The sequence below is a fragment of the Betta splendens genome, chromosome 1, assembly GCF_900634795.4.
Source record: "Betta splendens chromosome 1, fBetSpl5.4, whole genome shotgun sequence".
NCBI classification, from domain to species: Eukaryota; Metazoa; Chordata; class Actinopteri; order Anabantiformes; family Osphronemidae; genus Betta; species Betta splendens.
The window spans coordinates 9,456,874-9,477,244 of record NC_040881.3 but is presented as its reverse complement, the minus strand read 5'-3'; the positions used below and the strand labels follow the sequence as shown (position 1 = coordinate 9,477,244).

Below are 20,371 nucleotides of genomic sequence, written 5' to 3'. Positions count from 1 at the left end.
ATTTTCTCTCACTTACTCACAGTTTCCATTTCGGCTCCAACTCCCTCTTTGTCTCCGTATCGCTCTCTACTGATTTCTCTTGTGAGCTCGGAGCGGTGTAATCACTTGCGAGACCAAACCTGCCATTTAGAGGCATCGCGAGGGCACTACTTACTTCATTCTCTCCTTCTTAGATTACAGCTAATCATCATCTCATTCGAGTTTCCCTTTCATGCCATAATCACTGCTGCATAATTGCTGTCCTTTATTCACTTGGCACGAGTGTCACCCTCTGTCTACTGACCCCCACATCTTCTCCCTGTCCTTTTTCTGCTTGTCCTCTTTTTTTACATAACGCCCTGCAGCTCCATTAGTTCGTATCACGGAGGTGTGAAGAGTCCTGGGGGTGGAGGTGCAGTCTGCGTGTGTCATTGCCGGACTGGGTTCCCTGCCTGTCGCTTCACATCACACACTACTTGACCACGAGCCCAAGAAAGTGGTTTGCCGCCTCATTTTCAAGCTCTGTTCCTGTATCCTACTGTCTCTGAGGTGGGTTACATTCAGTCACTGTGCTGTCACAGCTGGTTCAGAAATCGGAAATGCAAATTCAAAATCAGTAAAGATGTCTTACATCACATGGCCTTTCACAGTAAAACATTAGCCACTAAGCAGCGAATACTAACGTAAGATCAGCCTCAGCCACCAATTCTTGAAAAAGCCAAGAAAGGAAATGTTAAAATATCAGTGTAGTGAATTTATTCATGTTCATAATCCCTGAATCACAAACCACTGGTTTCAGTTAGGCATAAAAACAAGGAACCAGGAGTCACGATGAGCACCTGTCGCTGTGTCCCCAGGGTCGGTCTCCCTGTCAGTCTGGATTAAATGTTCAAAAACGTTACTGTGCACGATGCGGTTATATTACGATGTGTCACTATATTCACTGTGGGCCTGTGCTGATCAATACGGCCTCTCCTGTCCAGTTCATCTCCTAAAGTAGGAATATTAGTTGACTATCCTTGTTGTTTTCTCCTTCAAAGCTTGTTGAGATGACAGAGAATGTCAATTCTGATTTCAAATCCTGTGCTGATCTTCATGTACAGTACATCCACGACAACTGTTTAAAATAGACTGTGTTGCTCATTGATTTGCCTTCAAATCTCCTTTTCTTTCCGTTGGCAGGCCACGACCAATTAATATATTGTTGTCAGTTTAGTCTTTGTTTCTTTGTATTACTAACGTCCCCAGCAGAATCTTCTTTCTCATCCTGAGTCACATCACAAGCTGCTTTAGTGCTGCAGCCACGGCACCGAAATCTCAAAATAGTCCACGTGTAGTGGCAAAGACGCTGCAACAGTGAGTTGTGTGAATTAGGCTCCGAAAAGGCTGCGAGAGGAGTGAATCACTTTAGAGTTGCATTATTCCACCTTTGTGCAGAAAAAGCACCAGAGAGCTAGTTTGGTAACACAAACCTCTGCGTCTCATTCCCACTCCCTGGGGTGCTTTTCTGCCGCCTAACCCCCAGTTAAGGCGGTGACTTCACACGCTCACTGAACTCACCGGAGACCCGGCGGATGACAGAAATACACAGTATGCTAATGCTCAGACTCATCTGTGCAAACACAACAGCGACTTCCTCTATTTCTTCCCAAATCGATCCCCACAGTGGTGACGTCGCTCCCTCTCGGTATAAATATAACTCGTCTGCCAGCGAGGCGTGAAAGGCTGCTACGTGATTTAAACCCATTAAGACAGCGAGCGTGGGGTGCCTTTGATTTCCCCCAGATTGTCAGCGACGCTCCTCTCGGACGCGTGGCCGGAGCCGGGCGGCCGCGGCTGCAGCTGCAGCTGCGCGAGGGCTGAGGGGAGCGGGCCTCGAGCAGGGCGGCTGAAAGGATTTGGCAACTCATCTCCATGTCATGCCAATGAAAGCCCGGCTCCAATTAGATTTGCAGAGGGAGAGCGACATATCGGCCCGCTGCTCGACAAGACCTAGTGGGAGAGGACCGGAGGGTGGAGCGGCAGAGGAAGAGGCAGACGGAGAAGAAGGGCAGAGGGGGAGAGAGGCTGTGGCTGCTCAGGCTGAAGGAGACAGGGGACGAGTCTCCCACGCGGAGACAGGCGAACCGCCCGGGCTCGCGCACACAGGGCCCCGCAAACAGACGCGCGTAAAAACACACTCGCGCTCAAGTGGCAGCGGACGCATCGCTCCCCCAGCACCCACAGCTTTTCCACTTCATCACGCTTGTCTTTCTCCACCTTTCATCATCTTCCCTCCATCTCTCTCTCTCTCTCTCTCTCTCCTCCTCGCAATCTGAAGGCCGCTGCTGTCAATCCCCACCAGTTTGAGCCCGCCGCGCTTCATCATCATATTCCCAATCAAACCCACACTGTGTGTTAATTAATCTCATATTCGGCTGTTTAATTATCAATGACCCTATTTCCATGTCGCTTCTCCAGCTTTATTCACTACACTTTAAATTTAACATCCCGTGATGTCCTGATTGAATTAGTCCTGCTATTTTTGTCAAGGAAATGATTAAACGCTGAAATACTGAGCAGCCAGTGGAATGAAGATGACGCACTGCTCTCCATACAGGATGCAAACATAAAATACAGATGAGGCACAGTAAAGAGAGAATAAAGACAAGCTGCAGTGGCTGTTATCCATTAATATTGCATGAGCAGTTCTAACAACCCAGGATGACAAGGATGTTAATATAATACATGACTTCTATACAACACATTAGGGTCAAGGTAGTAAAGCAGCATTTATTGTGCGCAGTAACGCTGCTTTAATGCTGCACTTACAATTCACATTATTACAAAATTACAATTAAAAAAACATCCTGATGAATATAAAACCAGCATTTGGTGAATAATATTGTTGTGGTCTTTTTACCTGGAAAGAATTTAAGGATCTATACTTTCAAGGCACGGTGTGTGGAAAATAATTACACAGCACATTGATTCTCTGAGCAGCGACTGGACCACAGTGCTTCTCTTCCTTCCCACCTGGTGAGTAAAGCTCACAAATCAAATCATGCAAATCACAGTAGCTACTTATTGTAGCCTCAACTCATCGGGTTCCTGAATAAAGCGGAGCGGAAGCAGCCATTTCTGCTGACAGACGCTGACTGTCATCGACGTGTTTGCACCTTCGGTTACATGGCTCTACTGTTTCCATGTGTAATCAAAGGGGCGGGACAAACCCAAATCACAAAACACATTGTAAAATAATGAAACCTGAGCTTCTTCATTTCAATCAAGACTTCTTGACACCCCTCCACACCTTACTGAGAGCTAGCAGCTAGGCCACGTGTTCGCACGCTGTCTAGATGCATGTGACTTCCTCCTGGTTTACCAAGTAGATGTGACATTTAGTAACAATGACATCATCTGCAAATCTCATACCAAGTGGGGAGAAACAGGCTCAGTCACTGGCGGACGGAACAAACCAGGCAGCGTGCCACACGGCTTATACTTGGCTAGGCGACGAGCGCTAGCCCACTGCTGACAGACTCAGAGGAGGCGGCGGCTGCTCCGGCCGTCACTCAGGGAATAAAAGTCTCTTGTGTGGCAAGATTTTACTCAATTAAATGTATGATGGCTTTATTATAAACTCCCATTCACCCCCAGTTACGTCCTGGCATGAAGTACAAAGGAAGCCTGATGGAGCGGTGTGTGTGTTAAAAAGGCTGCAAAGCTAATTTTTGGCTCTAGCAAAACTCAATCATCCTAATATGCCTATAGTTAAAGACTCGACCCCTTCCTGTGCCTTATGATGAGTATAACACGCATTGGTGATGGGGGTATCGGCCCTTTTTTTTGCATAATGATCTTATGACCAAGATGCTCCTCACTCAGCCTCCTTTCAACCTTCAGAGGTGTTCCTCTTAGACTCGGCCATGTCCTCAACCCCGCACGGCTAGCTAGCGAAACATGATCATCAAGTGACTGTCTAATTAGAACAAATGCATCTCTTTGTCTCACACGCACGCACACAGGGCTTCGGCGCCCAGCGAACTCACCCACACAGACGCACACAAAGGCTCCTCTGACAGCACTAGAACCCAGCGTTCGCCTGCAGCCTTCTGCGCCACTCCACCAAGCATCGCCAGCGCGCGCTACGAGGAAGATATAATTAATTGTCTGATTCAATCTCCCGCTGCTACATCTGATGCTCCAGCAGCGCTCACATCACGTCAGTCAAGCAAAAAGCCCCGTCCTAACACAGAGTGGCAGAGATGACGACGGGGAACACTGATGGAAACAAGTCTGCTCGAAGTACTGAGAAGATCTTCACAGGTATAAAAAAAAATGAACGCGGGGAATCTTGTCGGAAACAAGCACAGAGACTATGAGGGAGGGAGACAATTAAGCGTCACCTTTGGCCCCGTAACTTAATGGAAAGCTCCGTCATGAGGACTTGATTAAGCTCGTTACCTCAGCAGAGGAGGTAATTAATCACTGACGCATACGAGCTCGGCATGCTGACGGGGCTGGATCGCGCCGATCCACGCGAGCCGGAGACCCAATTAGACCTGACCCCTGCAGCCACATGACCTGGCAACCCCGCTGGTGTGTTTAGCATCTGTATGTACAAGGAAAGGGAAAACAAGTGGACTGGATACTGACAGAAAGCTTGTTTCCTCCCACAGGCAGCCGAAACCGAGGCGTCCCCAAAGTCCCCAACCCAAAACACCTCGCGCCTCTAATCCGGGGTCTCCGGCGCCTCGGAGGCTGCATGTAGCGGTCCCCGGCGCCAGCGCCTCTCCTCCGCCGTGGCTCGCAGCCGTTGGTAATGTTGTTAGTTGCACCTGCGCTTGTCCTCTAATGAGTCAAAATGCCTGCAGTGGGAAAAACCGAAGCGCATGATCGCAGCTTTTCTCTCGCCGCAGACGCACATTGGAGGTGAGGTGACACCCTGGTCAGGCTGCTGTCGGGTTTGCGCGCCCCTTTCCAAACTGTCTGGTGGTGTTAAAATCAAACGCATCACAAGCGCATGTGTAAACATGGATGGCGGCAGTTGCTGCTGTCCTCCGACTCAACGCTACTTTGGCATTTGCTTTCTCACCTGCTGCAATTCCAGCTTGCGCCAGGTTGTTGATCAGCATGCGTGACGATTCAGTAGATCACTGCTTTAGGCATGACTCTGTGCTGTACAGGGAACCGTTTGTTTATACAGTACACATCTACCAGCTACTGTACAGCCACATTAGCATTCACCTGACTCACTGTGTGTAGCGTGCAGCACAGTGGGGCTGCAGAGCTCCACGCCGATCAGAACTTCTCCTCACAGCCGACAGATCCACTCTCCATCCTCGAATAACTCATCGTAATTATCTGCAATCAGCTTCACTTTGAATCATTGTTGAAATAGCTCGCATCAACGCCCTGCCAGGGACGAGCGGGATTATGGCCCTCCGAGTTCCGATCTGTCAGACGTCTGAGAGTGAGTGTTGCCTTTTACTGACAGTAGTTTAACGACAAGGTAATGCAGAAGCCACTGAAAACAGTAAGTGAATGAAAACATGACCTGTGCTAAAATGGAAAGCTGGGGCGAGCCGGGGGTCGAGGCCACCTGACCCTGAATGCATCATAATTACACAGAAGGTACAGTATTATGTGTTGCATCAACAAGCTCTTCTCAAACTACTAAAACATGTTTACTTTTACTAGGGTATCATATAAAGGCCTGATGAATGTAAAGAAATGCTTGAACCGTTATTTAAAGACGTACATCATCTGTCTTGGTTTTATGCTGTGCATCGGTTATTATGGATCGGTTGAATTAAGGGCAGGTGCACTCTGCTGTGTTGTGCAGCACATAATGGCTGATCTACAGGTGTAGGAGCTATACAAGAGTCTTTAACTGTCAAAACAAGTGTTCCTCGCCCCCCCCTCCCTCCCTTTCATCCATCATCCCTGCATCCACACACCCAGCCTTTTCAAATCTGCCTCCCTCTCTAACAAGCACACGGGGCGAGAGTGCAGGCTGGAGTCAAGTGCAGCGTGCGACGGGAGACATGCGGTTCGAAACCTCGTCACGGCGCGCTCTCCCCTGCCACGCATTGAATCCATTCCCGCCCCGAGAAGGAGGGTGATGTTCTCCTCATTTGTACACTTCTTTGTCTCTATCTGTGTTAAATCCGCTCGCGCATTCTCCACGCTCTTTTTCGGAGAAATCTCTATCGAAGCATCGCGTGCTCCTCTCATCCCTTTATCGCTGGCACAGGCTGGATGAGCGCGGCAGCGTGGTTAAACAGATACCAGAGGCACCATAGAGCGCTAAATCAATCAGTCCTTCCCTTCTTTTATCAGCTATCTGTCTCCCTCTTTGTCTCTGTAGCTCTCTCTTACTCCTTCAGTCTTTCCGCTCTTATGTCCTCCTCCCCGTCATTATCCTCTGAATGTCATTCAACACTTCCTTCCTATGCCAATATGTTGCTTTTGATTAAACACCAAGTCCCCTCAATTTCCAAAACAGATGCCCTCCCTCCCCATTTTTCCTCTTGGATAGCGCCAGTGCCGACCTGCCTTCCATCCATTCCCTCCATTTGTTGGTGCAGCGCTCCCCTGAACGGCGCGGGACTTTTTGACTGACAGCAGCTGGCCTGTCAAAGATGGGGAAGTCAGGGAAGAAGAGGACCAGGAAGGGAAAAAAAGTAAAGGAAGGACTCGCGGAGAGGAGCCAAGTGAGGGATAGAGAAAGACATTTCTAATTCAAGGAGACATGCAGTGTTTCCGTGGCAACCCGGTTTCCATAGAAACGGTCTTGCTAAAGATGCCATTAGTGTGAAAAAAATGCCTACTTACACTGTACTGCACTGTACGCACGAACATGGGAGCATAAATAATCCTGTTGCGCATACGAGAGAACCTACGAGCACATTCCTCCACAGTCTCACGGTGTGATCCACCTCAGGTCACTTTTAATAGTTCAATTACAGGTCACTTACGATGGTAGCTCAATTATACTTTTGGCCCTTTGGGGGACTGAAGTGACAAATGGTCTGGCTAATATTACTACCTGTAGTAGTGGCTGAGTGTTGTTGTGACCTCACTTCCTTCAGGTTGGGCTGGAGGGGGATACGTTTTCCATAAACTGTCTCATTGATTCTGACGTCCTGCAACCTGGGACCACCCACATATAACATGTACAGTATAACTAGCACAGGCTAAGTCAGGATCAGAGAGAGGGACTGCCTATAATGAGCTGCATGCATGAGTCATGTCATTGATGTTCTTGATGCATGGCTGCATCATAATGAGATCCCACTACAATGAAAGTTACAGTATGTGACTGCTTCTTTATGTTATAGACCAAATGCATATAAACTGTTTAGAATATATATATATATATATTTGATTGATCCGTTGTTTCTAGGGAAATCAACTGCATACTTATTATGATCTCTGCTATGATTTGGGTTGATTTGTTTGCTGTGGTCACATTTGTGTTGCAGTATAATGAGCCAAAACCTTTAGGTTCACACATACATAGACTGTTCACTCTATTGACTTCATTGTGTGGTAAATGTGGCCACTGCCTCCTCCAGGGTAAAGCATAAACAACTTGCACCAACAGCCTTCACATCTTATCAAATGCACGTGGAACAAATGAGGGTATTTCATTAGTCTGGAGCTTCTGTGATCTCTGTGTGATGTTTATCACTAACTGTGATGCTCATCTTTGCAGCAGCCACAAGCTGCGTACCCTTGAATTTCCCAGTTTACTGGTGCTCGATGTGAAGATTGATTTTGTCAAGATGCTATGTGAGAAATAATTAATGACTTAATGTAATAATATTTTCAAATACTGTCATTGGCGCAGAATGACTCACATTCATTTTAATGGCTTGTATTTTACCTCTGCACGTCAAAGACTCTAATGAATGATATTACATTTTTAACTTACACAGAAGCGGTGGCTGTGAGAGCTCAGAAACGCCAGCTTTGAGTGGGTGCCTGCCTGAGAATAGTGGCTTACTTTGATGTAGAACAGAGGAGGGGAAAAAAGGGAAGGAGAAAGAGATTAGAGGGAAAAGCTGAGAGAGAAAGATGTGGCACCAACACAGAAAAGGCGAGAAACAGAGAGATAGTGTGGAATCTACAAAAACAATGAAAAGAAGAAGAGTAGTAGAGAGAAGGAGAAACATTTGACCCAAGCATGTGTCTTGACTAAACAGGACTGTGTGTGATAGCATCACCCTGGTTTAACCACGTTCACCGAGGTCAAGACGTTTGTCTCTGACTGTGAGTTATATCAAACATTTCATTCGTCAGGTCCAAACATGCTCTTATGAAACTTCCTTAGTATTAACAGACCTCTGCAGTAGCTCACATCGTATTTCAGGCTTTCCATGCACTTGCATTTCAAATCCCTTGCTCTAAATATAGAAATAGCCCCCGGGGTTGAGAGCCATTGCTACTTAGTACATGAGGTATTATGTACTAGAGTAATTTTATAGCTCCATCATTGTCATTGTATAGCTGTCTCAGCAACAGTTTGGAGAGTCGGTTCTCTGCAGAGTGACAGCTTGATGGCTCTGCATCCAGCAGCTGAATAATAACAGGTGTCCAGACGGTGATGGACGTGACCTAAAACACAGAGCGCGCACTGTATATTTTCCACCTGAGAGGAATTAAGCAAGCTGAGGTTTTTTCGAGTGTACATGGCACCGCCGGTCAACAGATGTTGTAAACCGCAGCAGGAGGCCCGAGCGCCGGCCCGGCCTGTGCTCCCAGAGCCGAGGCTTATTAGAAAGGAGACGGGAGCGAGTGAAAGAGTGCCAGGGAAGGTGCCACTCACTGGGTGTCAGCCGCAGCGCAGTTAAAGACCGCTGTGCTGGATGTGTCAGTCTCAGCAGCAGCGCAGAGACTCGCCAGCTGTCACGGGCAGATACGGCATTACCTCTCCCTCTCCATCACTAAAACAGGCAGACACGCGGGGGCCACGCGTGCAAGCGCACACAGGGCAACATGTTACATAAAAGCGCCGACAACCTCAGGAAGGAAAAGAATCAGGGCTCCTCTGCTTCCACTTTCTTTCCAAATGTATGATATAGTGATTACGCTATTCATGTGCGGCTCAGGTGGTTAAGTGGGCTGGCCGTGATCAATCTCTGGCTCCTCTTGTAAAGGAGCAGGAGGAATCCAAAATTAAACCACAGAAGAAATGTCACTGAAGTGTCAGCCAAGTGAATGCAACACAATACATCTCAACACCACTAACAGACATTTAATTCCAGCCTCCGAGCAAAGACGATTTTTTTTCAAACAAATGATTTTGTCTCCTCTCAGTCTTTTGTGCCCACAGGGTTGTTCCTCTCGTTAGCAAACAGAGGTGGCTCACGTGCACAGTGGCCTCTAGTCCAAACATCTGTGGACGCTCTACGTACGCGGACAATCGGTTTAGCCGCTTTTCACAGCGGAGACATGGTGAATCTATGTACACGCAGGATGCTAAAGAAAGAAAGTCCCCCACCGGTGCCTACAAAGGATATGGTCTGTGTGGGAGCCCACGTTTTGGCAGCGCCAGGAGCCGAGCCCACAATCGCTGCACATGTACAGCCAAAGGAAACGAGCAGGGTTTCAACTGCTTAGTCCTTCCACACGTACAGGGGAAGAGTTGACACCACAGTAAGAGCAGAAGTTGGTCCTAAAACATCCTAAGCCTTAAAATATCCCATTTTTAAATTACTTGTCCAAGTCATAAAAATGTAAATATGTTATGGATAATTTTGCCTTTTTGATAGGGCCCAATACACAAAATGATAGGTTGGTGTAAAAGCAGCTGCAGTAACATCGCGTGGTGTTTAATACAGACGTGGAGCAGCACATTGTGGGATTTAGCTGATATAAGAACAAAACGACGTCCTGCACCAGAATCCTCCCGTTCCTCATTTCTCCATCGCTTCCCTCTGCCTCGGTCCTTATCTCGGTCCCAACAAATGGAGGCTCGCTGATGAATGTAAATGACTGCACTCCCCCTGCTCCATGCAATTAGAACAAACTCAACCTTTTTCTGTCAGTCTGGGATTAAATACCCACCAGTCAGACATCTCCCCCTGTGTTTAGGAGCTTCTCCTTAGCCTGACGCAAAACCGTGAAAACCACCACATTAAGTGACAATTTTTTTGGCTCTTATCTCTTCGTCTTTTATCTCTCGGCTTTATCTACGGCAGCTGCACTACATGATGAGGAGCAGTTACACAACCAGCTACTGAAATATATATTGAGTTTATTTTAATTTTCAAGCCACTAAAGACATGAATTTCCAAAAATATTAGTCATTTGAAACTTTTTGCCTAAAAGGTGGTGCATTGAGGGGAAGAAATTATATAAAATGCATGAACTGCATGAATACGGGTGACGTTAATGTAGATACAGTAGGTTTCTAAAACAGTCCCTCACCTTAGACTCTCATTATTGCACTGCTGTCTTAATATTGTGCACCTAGTACTTGCTCTGTGCCAAAACCGAGATATCTGTCATCATTAGTATGATCAATCCCGGCGGCACCCATTTGATGTTCTGATTCTAAACCAACACAGACAGCTGCTGTGAGTGGCACACAAACAGAATAACACACAACAGGGCATCGCTCAAGCTGATCAATGCTTGTTTTTCAAAGATTGTCTGAATTTTTTTTTTGTTTTTTTGTCAGTGATCATAACATGTCCTGTAAAATAGAAATATGTTGTTTGTCAGTGCCTACCAGACGGCAACTGAGTGTTTCCTAGTCTGACAAAGCCCCGAGCAGAAAGAGGCTAAACTAAAAAACATATACGCACAAAAATAACAATAATAATGTGAGCAATGAAATCAAGGATGATGTGAAAGCCCACAGAAAATGACAATCAGACTGTAATTTTGCTTTATGGCGCACAGATTCTCCGAATATCTTTTTAAAGAAATAGATAAAAACACTGTGACACACTGCCTGCTTGCAACTCAGTCAGCACCAGACACAGCTGCTGATTAGCTGGTGCATACTGGTGCAGACCAAGAGCAATGCATATAATATATATATTAAATACATATCACTGATGTCGACAGTTGCTCTGCTGCTGGACTGATGCTATTACATTGTGGTTTTCTGTCTGAGGCAGGTATTTTATTCCATTTGTCCCCTGCTCCAGAGGTACGCTGCACTACTGTACTTCCCTTCTAATGCTCCTCATTAGCCAGATTCATCATCGCATTTAATGCTTGACCACTACATTTGAGGACTGACTGACCTCCGTTTCCAAAGGGAATCATGAACCGTTAACTGCAATACTCGCACAGCAGTTGAGGGAGCAGTAATAAGGTTGGATGAGCTAAAGACGTGAGCATGCAGCAAGGATCCATGTGAATCTGATCAGTGTGTCCATGTGTCATCAAAGAAGCAGGTTTTCAGTGTTCATGGATTACAATAATTAAGGTTAAGCTAGAAAGGTGTCAGAAGTTGTATTGTAGTTTGGTAAATGTATTTCAAGATATGTTTGCTTTTATACGCTGGAACGTTAAAAAAGCTGATCGTTGTCAGCGGGGAGAAGCCCAGCGAGGCTCCCACAGCCTTCTGACAACCTGTTGCAACCCAGTGCAACACAGAGAAGTCTCCTGTGATCTCGAAAATTACTCATCCTGTCCATGCGCAGCGCAGCCACTGATAAAACAAACTCATTATACGGAGAGAAAGGCAAGGAGGGAGCAGGAAAACGCAGAGGAACGGGGCGAGAGGAGGGAAGGAAGCTTTTGAAGGGCACAATTAAAATTTTTAGATTGATCAGGACAAAGTGACTCAACGTGTGAGCAGGGGCTGAATTCATGGGCCCATGAGGGTGGGAGAGCTTTCAGAGACAGTGGGTGGTGTGACAGACGTGGGAAAGGAACGAAAAGATGAGTGGGGAGAATGTAAACCTGACACAGCCTTTGACCTTGGGTGTGTGTGTGTGTGTGTGTGTGTGTGTGTGTGTGTGTGTGTGTGTGTGTGTGTGTGTGTGTGTGTGTGTGTGTGTGTGTGTGTGTGTGTGTGTAGAAAATTGTAATCGGTCTCATCTGGGGATGCCCTGAGAACAACCGCTGCTCACATGAAATATTTCCCAGCCAGCGAGCAGTTTTCTGTGTGAGCAGAAAAACTGTCTAGGTAATAATGAGCACAGGTAAAATCAATGGCCTAGTTTGACTATTCAGCTTCAAGACATGAACTAAACTGGTCATCATAAACCTTCTGCTCAATGTCATTCCTATTCAATTCAGTTCCCTATCCTTCACTTTAAAACGTCCAAGAATGTATTGTCTGGGGGAAATTAGTAGTATTTCAATGGATATTTTAGGAAACACAGTTGGGCTTCTACTCTACAAACTTAAACTTACCTCAGACATCGTCCCAGTTTGCACAGACCTGGTTTTCCTTCGCCTGACAGAGGAGCAGCTTCGGGCCTTGTTGTTCATGACATCAGACATTAGAGTGAACTCTCTTGAATTTAGCTTTGAGAGACAGGCGATCATGTCCCCACACAGTACCTACAGTGTGCTGTCAAAGAACATGGGACTGACATACAAATAGTATTTTGCATCTGTTGGGCTTTTAAGGGTTAAACGCACGGCAAACAGGACCATCAATCAAAGGCGGCTGCCGCAGCATCTCAGGGAGGGCAAGAAAGAAACTAAATGATTTCAAAGGTCTAGGATCTGACAAGAGGAAGCTGTCTCCATACAAATTAAACCTTCATAACCTTTGTGTTATTAATTTTAGGGTTTAGCCCCATGTTCAACCTGACAACAGGTCTGATTTATCCAAACATTGTTGTTGTTGATCCCACTCGGCAGCAGCTGTGAAAGCTACTAAACCCCACGTTTGCCACATGGAGCAATTTTGTTGCGGTGCAGTTAGTTTCTTAATTGTCTTGACTTTTTGGATTGGTCATAATTGCAAACGGGGCCGCACAGAGACGAGCCATTATCCCCTTGTGTCCAGCAAGCAAGCGTAATGAGATACATGGTGCAGGCGGCATCAGAGGAGGGGGCTCGGGAGAACCACTAAGTGGGACAGGAACAACAGGATGGGAAGACAGAGTGCCCCCCTGGCTAAAACAATCACGCCACCTGCAACAGATTAGCAGAGATCCTTGTGTCGCTGCACAGCTACTCGATGGGCAAACAGGTCGGCGACATTATTAAATTCCTTGGTCACGTCTGCTCATACAGTTTGAAACAAAGGCACCTATTTAAAGATATAGAGGGTGTATAATTGTAGTAATCAATCAAGCGGTGGTGAATCAGTTTTCATCGACAGAGAACTATGTCTCTATAGTGAAAGCACTTTTTTCCCACAAAAGACACAATGGCAGTTTTTCTTCTTGTGTTCCTTTCTTTTCAGTTCTACAAGACACACCACAAGAGAACCACAGCACCGCAATCCATTCATCCAGAGTTTTACTATTGACCACCTGACAGATAGTCTTTCGCCCCACGAGAGATTTTTATTAAAAAACTTGAAGCTGTGTGTAAGGTTAAAATACTAGCAGACACTGGTAAATGGGAAAAAAACAAAATGCTGGGGAAAAAAATCCACTTTAAGGAGAGCACACCATTTATGACGAATGTCTTCACACCCCGCGTGCCTCTAGGTAGCTTGTTTGCACTGGAAACAATGGCTGTAATCTCCCCAAACACAGGCAAAGGGGGCCATTATCATTGAAGACCAGCATGCTCTGCAGTACAGATCCACGCACATGTGCACAAAAGCATGCACGCACACAGCTTGAGACCTAACAATATAGTTGGAAGCCCTCATTAGTCTCCAGAGCCAGGGTTGAGTGTGTGCCAGGGCCAACTCTGTGGTCTTGTTATGCCAATACCAACACGTGCAGGGAGTGAATTAAGGGCGAGAAGGAACCGTGCGAGTAGTCGTTTGCTGCATAATGGGCCTATACCTGCATCTGTCACTGATTCATTATAACAGAATACTGGAAGGGAAAATATAGCGAGACGAGCTCCAAGCTGTTAAGCCAGTGAAACCTCCATCTCCACTGAGGCTAAGATGCATGTGGAATAGTATGGTTCATACACCATAAACACACATGTTCATTGCTGTTCTTTTGTTTTTTGTTTTACATGGAACCTAACTGCTCAGTGACCAGGTTTAGAGAAGTCAAGTGGTTTTCCCCGAACAGAGGCGGGAGGTAAAGCAGCACACGAGAACGTGGAGCTCAGTGGATTAGACGTGACCGTGACCTGATAAGAAATGGACTGAAAACGATTGAGTTACAGATGGAAAAATCACTCACTCACCCTTTCAAGGGATAACGCACACAAGCATTTGCACACACAACTGCCTCCACGTTTCAGATTTCCCACACAGCTTTTACCGTTGAATCGACAACACCTCACTCTCCTCTTCTATGCAGCAGAATCTATCTCTATTGTCCACCAGAGGTTTAACAAGCCCCGACGCTGTAACAAACATCTCACCAAACCTTTTTTCTCTCCTCGGAATTTGTTATTGACCAAGAGCAGTGTTTAAAACACAAAAGCCGGTTCCCTTATCTGAGCTTTTTCCATTTTCCTGTACTTGCCCTCGATGAGCAAAATCTCTGATTTAGTTTAATGCTGCTCTGCAGCGGCCACGCTGAACACCTTCTAACTGCGACCCGGAGTCGTTAACTGTACTCCGTCAAACAGCGCAGTCAGTCTGAAGTGAACACACGCATCAGTCATCAGTGAAAGGCGAGTTTTGGAATCCAGCAGGGAGGCGAATCGTTACACAGACAAATGATCGGTTGATTGAGGCACATTGACTACAGAAAAGACCTGGTTCCAGATCGATGATCTGATCTCGCTGAAGATAATGTGAATCTAGTCGTGTTAGCGTCACAGGCTGCTCTACTTAGTCCTCATCAAATTAAATAACTAGGAAGCTACAAAACGTAACCTTCAAAAAGGAGTAATTAACCTTTTCTGATCAGTTAAAGGTCATGGCTCGATTTGAAGCTTGACAAGTGATGATGCTGCTTTTTTGAGAGCACTTCACAGATTTAATAAATTTCTACTTTTAGTGACGGTTTGGTGATGTTAATGCTTTAAAACCGGCTTCTTGTTTCATCCTTCTGTCTTTCTCTCACCACCGGAAACCCCAATGACTGGGGCACTATCGCTCACGTCCCTCACACTGCTTTCGTCAGTAATGATCACTTTTCTCACTCCCTCAGCTTTTTATACAGTGCTTAGACAGAAATATATAAGCAGCTAGTTGCCATGCCGACCGTATCCACCACACGCATCCCTTGTTCTCATTATGCGTGTTTGTGCGCGTGCGTGTGTAACAGAGGAAGAATTAGGATTTAAGAACGAGCCAAGTGAATGAAAAACAGCGATCTCCTCAAAAACTGTGTTAAACATCCAAAGATGCCTCTAATGAGATAGTCTCCCCACACACGCACACACACACTTTCACTAACACGCTCCACTTCCACAGAGTTTTTATGTCTCCTAGACTTTTATTTTTCCCTCTCGTCAGTCGCTGTTTGTGGCCTCTGTGTCTCTGTCAGCTGTAAAATGTGGTGATTACATGTTGAGTGAAATCCTCCTCCTTCACACCCACACAAGCCCAGTTAGTTCATAACCTTCAACCCTCTCTGCTTCTTATTTATTGTCTTGTTCTCCTTCTTGCTACTGCTACACAATTACTCCACTATTGTTTGCCTCTCTTTTCCCAGCCCCACTCTGGTCTTGTGTGATATATTACTTTTCATACATAAACCCCTTTACGACATTTATGATTTTCATTTTTAGTTCTACGATGATGAAATTTACAATGCACAACTATTTTATCTTATATTAAATCATCAATATGAAAAAAAATTCAATAATATGAATATGCAATATGCAATATGAATTAATACTGGTATTATGTGTAAGTAAAAGGCCCTTTTTGTATTACCCTATACCCTAATTGTATTACAGAGCATGGTGTCATCTGAAAGATAACATCTACTGTAGATTTTAAAGAAATACAATCAAAATCTGTCCACTAGTTGTATAATTCAGTAGTTATACTAAGTTAAAAACAGACAAACCTCAAATGAACTATTGCCTTTGCTTTGAGAGACAGGCGATCATGTCCCCACACAGTACCTACAGTGTGCTGTCAAAGAACATGGGACTGACATACAAATAGTATTTTGCATCTGTTGGGCTTTTAAGGGTTAAACGCACGGCAAACAGGACCATCAATCAAAGGCGGCTGCCGCAGCATCTCAGGGAGGGCAAGAAAGAAACTAAATGATTTTAAAGGTCTAGGATCTGACAAGAGGAAGCTGTCTCCATACAAATTAAACCTTCATAACCTTTGTGTTATTAATTTTAGGGTTGAGCCCCATGTTCAACCTGACAACAGGTCTGATTTATCCAAACATTGTTGTTGTTGATCCCACTCGGCAGCAGCTGTGAAAGCTACTAAACCCCACGTTTGCCACATGGAGCAATTTTGTTGCGGTGCAGTTAGTTTCTTAATTGTCTTGACTTTTTGGATTGGTCATAATTGCAAACGGGGCCGCACAGAGACGAGCCATTATCCCCTTGTGTCCAGCAAGCAAGCGTAATGAGATACATGGTGCAGGCGGCATCAGAGGAGGGGGCTCGGGAGAACCACTAAGTGGGACAGGAACAACAGGATGGGAAGACAGAGTGCCTTTATCCTCGTTTTTACTCCATATTTAACTGAAAGGAGCTCTAAAACTTTGTGGTGAACCATTTGATATTTAATTTGAGTTGCAGATTTTGTTGTAAAACATATTTTAACATCTATCATAGTCAGTCATGATCAAATATCAGCACGACTAAATGAAACAGAAATTTAAAAGCCTAACAATGCATGAAATGACAACAGCTCTGTATTGCCCCTGACCAAGGAGGTCCTGCAGGGATGCATCAATACACAGGCTGGTTTGTGTTATTCTTCTTTGTGGGACTTTAACAGTGCTAAGCCTATTAACACAATGTTATTTAAGGGTGCATTTCAAAGCTATTGTTCAGCTCTGGATTATAGATTCTCCTCATGCAGCCGGGGTTTGTGTAAAGCTCATATATCCCGATCCCGCAGAGCTTGTTTTTGATTTGCTGCCTGCCCTGTTGTTTCACACTATGAGACCTTTCAGAGTTGAGCGCTACAAGCTTCAGTGTGACGTCACGCTCGCAGAAGAGGTCAATTAACAGCACAATCGATCAGGGAGGCTCGATTTGAATTAGACGCACCTTTGTGGTGAGAGGTTGATGCATCTTGAAAACACATGAGAAAGGAAAACTCTCATTGTTTCCTATTGATCCTAAATCAAATACCTCCAAAAATCTGCATAATAAACAAGCATGATGTCTTATTAATGGATTTGGCATTAAAAAACAAATCAATGATTTCACATTATGTATAAAGCTTCTGAACAATAGGTCTGGTTGACATGACCTTCCAGATACTTGAGGGTGATTGTGGAGCAGCTGAAACAAGGCTGCGCCCAGTTACATTTTCAGTGGAAAGTATCTTTTAACCCATTGAAACATACCATCTGAATAATTTCTCTTCGCAATACTCAGTGAAAAATCAGCCACTGACGTGTAACACAGATTCCTTACCTTGGCTGCCATGACCATGGACGACCCTCCCCTGATGCCTAGGATGGGGATGTGCGTCTGCGCAGAGATGAAGTCCAGGATCTGAGCGATGGCCTCCTGATCCGTGTCGTCACCGAACACAACACCTTGAAGAGAGTTCCGCGTCATCTGTGTGCAGATCTGATTGATGATACTCTTAGGGTCAGTCTCATTCATAGTGACCACCTCGACCTTAGGGGGGTAAGGGATGTGGAGGAAGTCTTCTTTCTCAAGTCCAGCCCCAAGGGCTACTTCACTAGAGTTGCCCACCAGAATCACAGCGATGCTGAGTGAGCTGATCAGTTTGGGATTGATTGGCGGAAGAGGCTGTGAGCCTGGAGAGTACTGAGGAGGAATGACAACACCCCTTTGGGTGTTGCCTCCCCTCTGGCCTCCATGTCCCCCTGGGGCACCTCCTGGTCCTGTACCTGGACCTCCTCTGCGTGACTCGCCAACAGGCAGGAGGAGTATGGAGAGGAGCAGCAGCGAGGAGAGGAATGGGAGCGCCAGTCGAAGTGGAGGACAACGACGAGGGGACTGGTCTGGAGGAGAAGGATGGCAATGAGGAGAGGACGAGGGGGAGATGAGGTGTTTGTCCTGACGACTGGAGGGAGAGGGGCGTAGGCTGACAAGCATTGTGGAGGAGTGTGAATGCCGTCCCTGGAGGAAAAGACAATGAGAAGGAGGTGAGAAGTGCAACTTTAACATGAAAACGGTAGTTTAATCTGACATGAAGTGAAAATTCAAAGAATCCAAAAGAACATTTTGGATTGAAACAACTGTCATGCACATACTGTGTATTGATTTCAATGCTATGAAAACAACTGAAAACAATTTGGCTTGATTCATCAAACTTTAATAGAAACCTTGGGTTCCGTGGTGCCTTTAATTGCTGACCCACATAGCTGTGCATCAAACCAAACACTGAGACAGAGGGGTCTGTAAGCTCTCATACAGCATCAAGTGACAACGCCACATCCATTATACCGTGCTGTGACTTCCTTGGAGGGACCCTGTGGCACACATGAAAGACGGAGGAGCAACGGCGGAGGGAGTTTGTGCGCGAATGTGGGAGCGGCCGTGCGTTTGAGGGAGTCAGAACAACAGTGGCTGTATTTTGACAGATTGACAGTCTCACGGCTTCATGGACTCGCTGCCAGGCTAAGTGACCATTACACACTAGGCCCGCTCTCGACTGAGCATCTCCCTCCACGCTTCTGTCTCTCTGCTCAGTCTCCCGCCCTGCTTCCTCTGCTTCTTCCCTTTAGCCTCCAAAGCAGTTTTCTTCCAGTTGCTACACCAACCCTCCGAGATCCCTCCGCAACCCTCTGAAGTCAGCTGTAGAATATGTTATTAGTGCTATTAAGACCTGCTCCTCTACAGTGCTAGCCATACACAGAGCGGCGGAGTAGAATGTAAAGAAGAGAGAAACAAAGAGGCGGAGTGAAGGATGCAAGCAAAGGGACGTGACAGGCAGCGAGAAACACAATTAGTCATAGCCTGATGTGAAAATTGTGGCTCTGTGTGTGCGTGTGTGTGTGTGTGTGTGTGTGTGTGTGTGTGTGTGTGTGTGTGTGTGTGTGTGTGTGTGTGTGTGTGTGTGTTTGTGTGTGTGTGTCCCAGAAGAACAATTTTGGGCATATTTTCAGCATAGATAAAGAATCAGGAAAAAGGGATCTAAATGAGAAGATGTTCATGCTCATATTCTAAATTAAGCACAGGGAAGCTGAGGGATAAATGAAGGGCAGAGCAAATGACTTGTTCCTATTCTTCGCTCACACTCACACCTTTACTAATCTTTTATTTATCAGGCACCCCGGGCGCTGTTGAGCTAATCCAGTCAGCACCAAAAACAAAGGTCCAAAGAAAAATAGGTGAGAAGAGTAGAAGTTGTGTGGAGAGGCAAAATCTGACAGAGGCAGAACGCAACAGAAAGCAATCTGTGGAACAGGGCAGAGAGAGAGAGAGAGAGGAGGCTACGCCGAGCTGAAGATCAGAGAAACAAACAGTTTGTGTAAAAGGTCTAATTACCAGAGGTTTGTCAGGCTTAATTGCAGGTGCACAGGGTAATTGTAAACGAGCTGAAATCTCCACGAGGACACTACAGAGAAAAGGAGAGAGTGAGGGAGAGAGTGAGAGAGAGAGAGAGAGAGAGAGGAGGAGGAGGAAGCGAGTGGGAGGAAGGCAGCAGAAGAAGAGAGAGAAGAGTGGGGCAAGCGAGAGAATAAATAGAGACATACACAAAAGAGATGGAGGTGGAGGAAGGAACAGCAATAAGAAAACCAGAGGAGGGAGGGAGGGAGGTGTAGAGGGGCCACACTTGAGTAGAGGAAGACAAAGAGGACATGATAATAAAGGAGGGCCGAGGATGGGATGAGCTGTAAAGGAGGAATCAAGAAAACTCAATCTACAGTGGAAAAAGTAAGAACTCTGCATTGAATGAATTGACGGAGAGGAAAACTTAATAGATGACGCCAGCGTGTAAGTCAGTGCCAGAGCACAGGAAGGCAAAGTCTTATCGTATGTGCGTCTCTGTATAAGAGCAGTGCTTGGTTTCCATAGTAACAGTCCAACTATGCCCCTACATAACGTCCTGATGGACAGGGGGACGCGCAGCTCGTACCCATCCATGCAGCACCCCGCTCCCACTAATACCCAGTTCACTTTAACCTGAACTGACGCATGCTGCTCCATCAACTCACCGACAAAAACACTTGTGATGTCAAATAAACGCGCCCATGGACGCGCAGGAAGT

At 45.9% G+C, this 20,371-nt stretch overlaps 1 protein-coding gene across 13 annotated transcripts in view; it reads right to left on the bottom strand.

The window, feature by feature from the left end:
* grin2bb (glutamate receptor, ionotropic, N-methyl D-aspartate 2B, genome duplicate b) overlaps nt 1–20,371 on the bottom strand; it is a 66,462-nt gene that overhangs the window by 31,298 nt on the left and 14,793 nt on the right. For all 13 annotated transcript variants that reach the window (XM_041072513.2, XM_029147362.3, XM_055508505.1 and 10 more), the window contains one exon: nt 17,599–18,276. In XM_041072513.2, coding sequence (XP_040928447.1) covers nt 17,599–18,276 — 678 coding nt within the window. The remainder of the gene's footprint in view (nt 1–17,598; nt 18,277–20,371) is intronic.